The sequence below is a fragment of the Lynx canadensis genome, chromosome B2 (genome assembly GCF_007474595.2).
Source record: "Lynx canadensis isolate LIC74 chromosome B2, mLynCan4.pri.v2, whole genome shotgun sequence".
Taxonomy (NCBI): domain Eukaryota; kingdom Metazoa; phylum Chordata; class Mammalia; order Carnivora; family Felidae; genus Lynx; species Lynx canadensis.
In genome coordinates, this window is record NC_044307.1 from 120,603,476 (window position 1) to 120,608,515 (window position 5,040).

At 45.4% G+C, this 5,040-nt stretch overlaps 1 protein-coding gene and 3 non-coding genes across 4 annotated transcripts; all 4 read left to right on the plus strand.

Annotated features, from left to right (window-relative positions):
• Positions 1-605: 605 nt before the first annotated feature.
• RPS12 (ribosomal protein S12) lies at positions 606-3,365 on the plus strand. Its single transcript, XM_030316382.1, has 6 exons — positions 606-686; positions 809-859; positions 1,045-1,161; positions 2,218-2,320; positions 2,754-2,855; positions 3,276-3,365. Exons 2-6 carry the CDS (start codon positions 846-848, stop codon positions 3,336-3,338), a joined length of 399 nt encoding a protein of 132 aa, XP_030172242.1. The 5' UTR covers positions 606-686; positions 809-845; the 3' UTR covers positions 3,339-3,365.
• LOC115515145 lies at positions 1,389-1,461 on the plus strand. The gene has a single exon (XR_003969197.1). It is a non-coding gene; the product is annotated as a small nucleolar RNA SNORD101 (small nucleolar RNA).
• On the plus strand, positions 2,578-2,654 carry LOC115515162. The gene has a single exon (XR_003969214.1). It is a non-coding gene; the product is annotated as a small nucleolar RNA SNORD100 (small nucleolar RNA).
• LOC115515157 lies at positions 3,020-3,149 on the plus strand. Its single transcript, XR_003969209.1, has one exon. It is a non-coding gene; the product is annotated as a small nucleolar RNA SNORA33 (small nucleolar RNA).
• Positions 3,366-5,040: the final 1,675 nt, after the last annotated feature.

A 5,040-nucleotide genomic window follows, 5' to 3' on the forward strand; every position in this document is an offset into this window, starting at 1 on the left:
CGGGTTTACGAATTTCGGGAACAATCTGGCGTTAAAAACAAAACAAAACAATTTTAGAACCAACTGCATTTAGAAACTGTAACCAACCACCTAACCAGAGGTTCCACTTTAGTCATACAACGCCGGTAAAGAATTTGCGGCGTACTTAGCAGTGAAGACGTGCTGGCTTTCGTTTCACAACAAAACACGCACAAAACGACACAATCGCAGACGTCTAGAGTAACTGAGAAGCGATGCGAAAGCGGGCCGTGCAGGAAGGCCCAGTTAATGGGTTCGACAGGAAATTACAAGGTACTGACTTAACGAGGAAGACAGGGAACCAGGGAGCTAAGACTACGCAGAAGCGCGCTTGGCCCTTCTCGCGCTCCGTAGAACCCACTCTCTGGGCCTCCGTAGGCCCCGCCCCTGGCGGGGAAGGACGATGTGGGGCTGCCCGCGTTGGTGCCTGTTGCGCGTAACAGTGGCCGCGGAGAGTCGGAAGACTAAGAGTGATCTTGCCTCGGATTGGCCTCAATCCGGAAATAGAAATTCTCGAGGCCCGGCACCACCAGAGCCACCTCTTTCGTGAAAGGGAGTGCACATGCGCCTAGGGGTGGGGGTCCTGGGAAGCCCTTAAATACCGTCATGCGGGCGCGCACGACCTCTTTCCCTGCCGCCGCCGAGTCGCGCGGAGGCGGAGGCTCGGGGTGAGTTGAACGGTACTGGGGTGGTGGTTGTGGTGCTTTTGGCCAGGATTGGGCTTGCGCGGAGTTGTTTGTTCAACTGCTGTCTTAGTTTCTTAACCTTTTTTTCTTTCTTTGCATTACAGTGCGGTCAAGATTCGGCTCCATCCGTAACCCACCGCCATGGCCGAGGAAGGGTGAGTCCAGGGTCGGAGCCGTGGGGGGCGGGGAAGGGCATGGGCAGCGAGCCTGCTGTCGGGTCTCAGGGTCAGCCGCGGCCTCCTAAGGGCGCCTGCTGTGCCTCGTTTGTGATTTTTGAGTCCCAAGCCGTCCGGTGGTGCGTGGGGAGTTTAGTGATGGTTTTGACTTGTTCCGTTTTCAGCATTGCTGCTGGAGGTGTAATGGACGTTAATACTGCTTTACAAGAGGTGCTGAAGACCGCCCTCATCCACGATGGCCTGGCACGTGGAATTCGCGAAGCTGCCAAAGCCTTAGACAAGTACGTGTATCAGTCTCAATACTGTGGGTTGTTGGAACCGGAACAAAACTGCAGCCAAGGAGAGAAAGCGTGAAGTTCATGGTGTTAGCACAAAAGTTCTGAATGGCATCCGTTCCACAGGAAACCTAGGAAAAGGTATCAGAACTCAGATCTGTGTGGCCCACCTAAAGTATGTGGGTTCGTTTGGAGTGGGGATGAGCGCTTTATTCTTAAAGCAAGACTACAGTGTTTGAATGATGACTTAAGTTGTCGGATACCCCTTCACTCTTTCTGTGAGTGAAACCTAACAGTCTGACAAACCTGTAGGTTGTGGGGCTGATTTCACATTAGAGGGCAGATAGGTAACCTTGAGTGAAACTAGAGGATTTCAAGCTAACGTTGCAGAAGCAACTGGACTTACAAACGAGTTCAGAAAGTGGTAGCCGTAGAAACCCACGTAAGTACAAAATATTCGTAAAAACACCCGTTTAGGTTTTCAGTTATTTAAGCGGGCAAGACAACTGTATGTGTTCGCTATTGCAGCGGAGCATCTGTGTCCTTTAGGAATTTCTTACAGCTGGGTTAAATTTTAAGATCTCTTAGTTCGCCTTGGTGTAGACTGGCTTCTTGAACCCTGCGAAGTCGCACTTTGCCGGAAGCCCTTCAGGTCCTGGCGTGAAGCCCCTGCGCTGTTTGTACAATGGTAGTGCTGGGCAGTATTAAGTTTTTAGGCCGGTAGCCGGTAACGACTTTGATATCGGTAGTTCGTTTCTCATACTGCCTTTTAAACGTGTAAGTGGCTCGCAGGAAAGGATTTTTCTTTGGCCACAGATGGGTAAACCGGTTGTATGTGAAGTTGGTATTTTTAGGGAATCACTGCAGGCCTGGTGGTTCTAAAGACGTGTGAATATATACGCTTTTTGACCGGCTTCTCAAACTGAGGCAGTTGTGTTGTTCTCCAGTGGGGGTGCTGCTTGTGTTCCCCCAGTGTAGCCATTGCCAGGATAACTCTCTTAAAGGGTCGGTAGTAGTAGGCTCAGATTCGAGTTGCGGTTTCTGTTGGATTGTGCATTTCAGGCGCCAAGCCCATCTTTGTGTGCTTGCATCCAACTGCGACGAGCCTATGTATGTCAAGTTGGTGGAGGCCCTTTGTGCTGAGCACCAGATCAACCTAATTAAGGTGAGTTGTCCATTTTTTTTGAGTTGAGAGATGCTTTAGCTTCGTGAAAATAGAGCCAGTTAGGGTCATGTTTGGGTTAAAGCTATTATACCAGAGCAAGTTCTGTATAAAAATGGGTCATTTCTGGTGCTGTGAAAAACACGGCTTAAACTTGGTATTTTGGGCTAGTTTATGGGAATGTTTCATTCGTGCAGAATGAATTGCTAATTTTGGTATTGGTACAGAAAAAAGTGGCAGTGCTTCTGGGTGATTTTGGTGCTGTACATGATGACAACTGGCTCCCTCTACTGAACTGCTATGAGGAAACTGCCATGTCACCCTATCTGACTACAGCTACCGTCTCTGTTTGACTTACTGTCCTTAGTATTAATGTCTGCTAATACGGTGATCTTTTTTTTTTTTTTTTTACCCCCTCTAAATTCCGTCCCAATAGGTTGATGACAACAAGAAACTAGGGGAATGGGTCGGCCTCTGTAAAATTGACAGGGAGGGAAAACCCCGTAAAGTGGTTGGTTGCAGTTGTGTGGTGGTTAAGGTAAGTCCGTTTTTATCTCTGGGTTGAAGGTTGTGCTGGGAAACTGCATAATTCTGTACTCAGTTTTCATTGTTAAAGTCCAGAACCTCAACAAAAAAGATGTGTGATTTTCAACATTCGGAGTCCGTTTTCAGCTTTTCAGAAAAGGAAAATAGGCTGTAATGAAGCCGGCCAATGAATCTGCTTAGCTGAATGTGTTTCTGCAGAAATTTAAAAAACGCTGGCAATAGGAACGCCATGTTACGAGCCTTAAAGACGTTGAAGTCATTAAGGTCCCTGAAAATGGCTACAAGAAATTTTAGTGATGGGAAACATTTTCCTAAGACACGAACTAGTTTTGTAAAGCTTCACCATAACTAATGCTAACAACTTGGTAGAGTTATTAATGTTAGTCAAAAAAAATTGCTTTTTATTTTTTAGGACTATGGCAAAGAGTCTCAGGCCAAGGATGTCATCGAGGAATACTTCAAATGCAAGAAATGAACAAATAAACTTGACTCTTGTTCCTCACCTGTTTTTTTTTAATTTTTATTTTATTGGGGGCAGTAAAATAAGGTCTCTGTTAGCAAAAGACAAAAGATAATCGTAAAATTAGCCAAATGACTAGAAGCAGGTTATTTGTCTCCTGGTGTCTAAATGAAGGCCTACTCCAACCAGTAAGTAGCTTCAGTGTTGACAACTGAAAACAGAATGACCTGAGTAAAGTTGGCTTTGCAGTGATCAGTTCGTGACAGCCAGGGCTTCTTGGGTGGGTGCACATTCACCACAACTGAGGCTAGAACAGCCTAGGACCTGGAGTAATGGGCTGAGGCTGGTCAAGGGTGGGTGTGTCTTTACAACTTGTGACCACAGACTGAAGGTCACATAAAGTATTAAAGCTCAGAAGCAGGATACTCAAGTCACAATCTGGGGGGGGGGGGAATTAGTGATGATCCATGTTATTTTAGTAAGCCTGGAACAAGTTGATTATATTGGTTTGAGCATGAATTATTGAGCTAGGTAGGATTCGTGGAAATGTCATCACAATTTCACGTAAATTGGGTATACTTTTGAGTTTATCTTCTATAGTTTCCCAGTATTGCCATGCAGTTACGGGAGCACATGTGAAACAACTGGAGCCAGATGGGTTTGTAAGTTTAGGAGACAAGCAGGGGAGGGCAGAAAATCCCTTGCAGGCTCTGCACTGTTGGGCTCTAAGCCGCCCAGTTGCTCCAGGTGTGTTGAATGCTAAGTTGTATGGTGTTCTTCCGCATGTTGGGAATTTACAGGGTTAAGCCCCTGTCTAAGATCTACTTTTAAGTTTTGTAGCCATCTCAGGTATAGCTGAAGGCTAGTTGTCCTCCATGTGGTAACTACAGTGGTGGAGTGAATGGCCTCAAATGAAATTTGAGCTAATTACAACTCACAAAGCATCATGGGTAGTTGCTTAGATAATGTAGCATGGGGTCAATCTGCTAACATTAAAGCAACCAGACCCAGCTGGTATTTAAGGGGATGGGTTTGTATTTACTTTGAATTCTGGTATATGCCAACATCTGAAACACTTATTCTGCATCTGGCACTGTTGGAGCTGTTGATGCAGTAGGAAAAACCCTATCTTTCAAATACTAGGTTTGGTGGTTTATGTGAAATGTAGTTAGTGTGAAGGAAAACAGCTGTGAGTATATAGCTTTGCGTTTGATTTTTTCGCTGATGCTAGTCTGAATATTCCCTCCCACTGACTTAGCATTTTTTTTTTTTTTGGATTACCGTATTTACTGTTCCTTCAGCTGCAAAACCTAGTCAAATCTCTTGAATATTCTACCCTTGATCCTACATCCTACATCTTCCTTTAAGTACTACCTTAGTATGGCACTTCTTCAAAATCCTACTAGAGATGGTTTCCATCCTCTTATTCTACTTCATTGTTCTCTTTTTTTGTCTTCTGTCCTCAGGTAAAATGTCAGTGTAGTCACCAAGACCTCTTTCTGGTCAAATCCAGTAGTTTCACAGCCTTCCTCTTTACCTCTTGGTGGCATTTTCTAGAATAATTTTGTCTGTACTTTAACCTTGGCCAGATTCAGTCCTCAGCCCCTTTTGCTGCTTTGTAACAGAATTTGGCTGTGGTCCGGTTTACTTCCGTGCAGCCTTAGTGGCCTGGGACATCCTACTCCTGTAGCTTCTACTCTAGATTTCCTTTCCTTTC

Bases quoted from the DNA above. Each gene is read 5' to 3' on its own strand.
- RPS12 (XM_030316382.1), top strand. The intron at 2,321-2,753 runs GTGAGTTGTCCA...CCGTCCCAATAG, and splicing joins ACCAGATCAACCTAATTAAG to GTTGATGACAACAAGAAACT. The intron at 2,856-3,275 runs GTAAGTCCGTTT...TTTATTTTTTAG, and splicing joins GCAGTTGTGTGGTGGTTAAG to GACTATGGCAAAGAGTCTCA.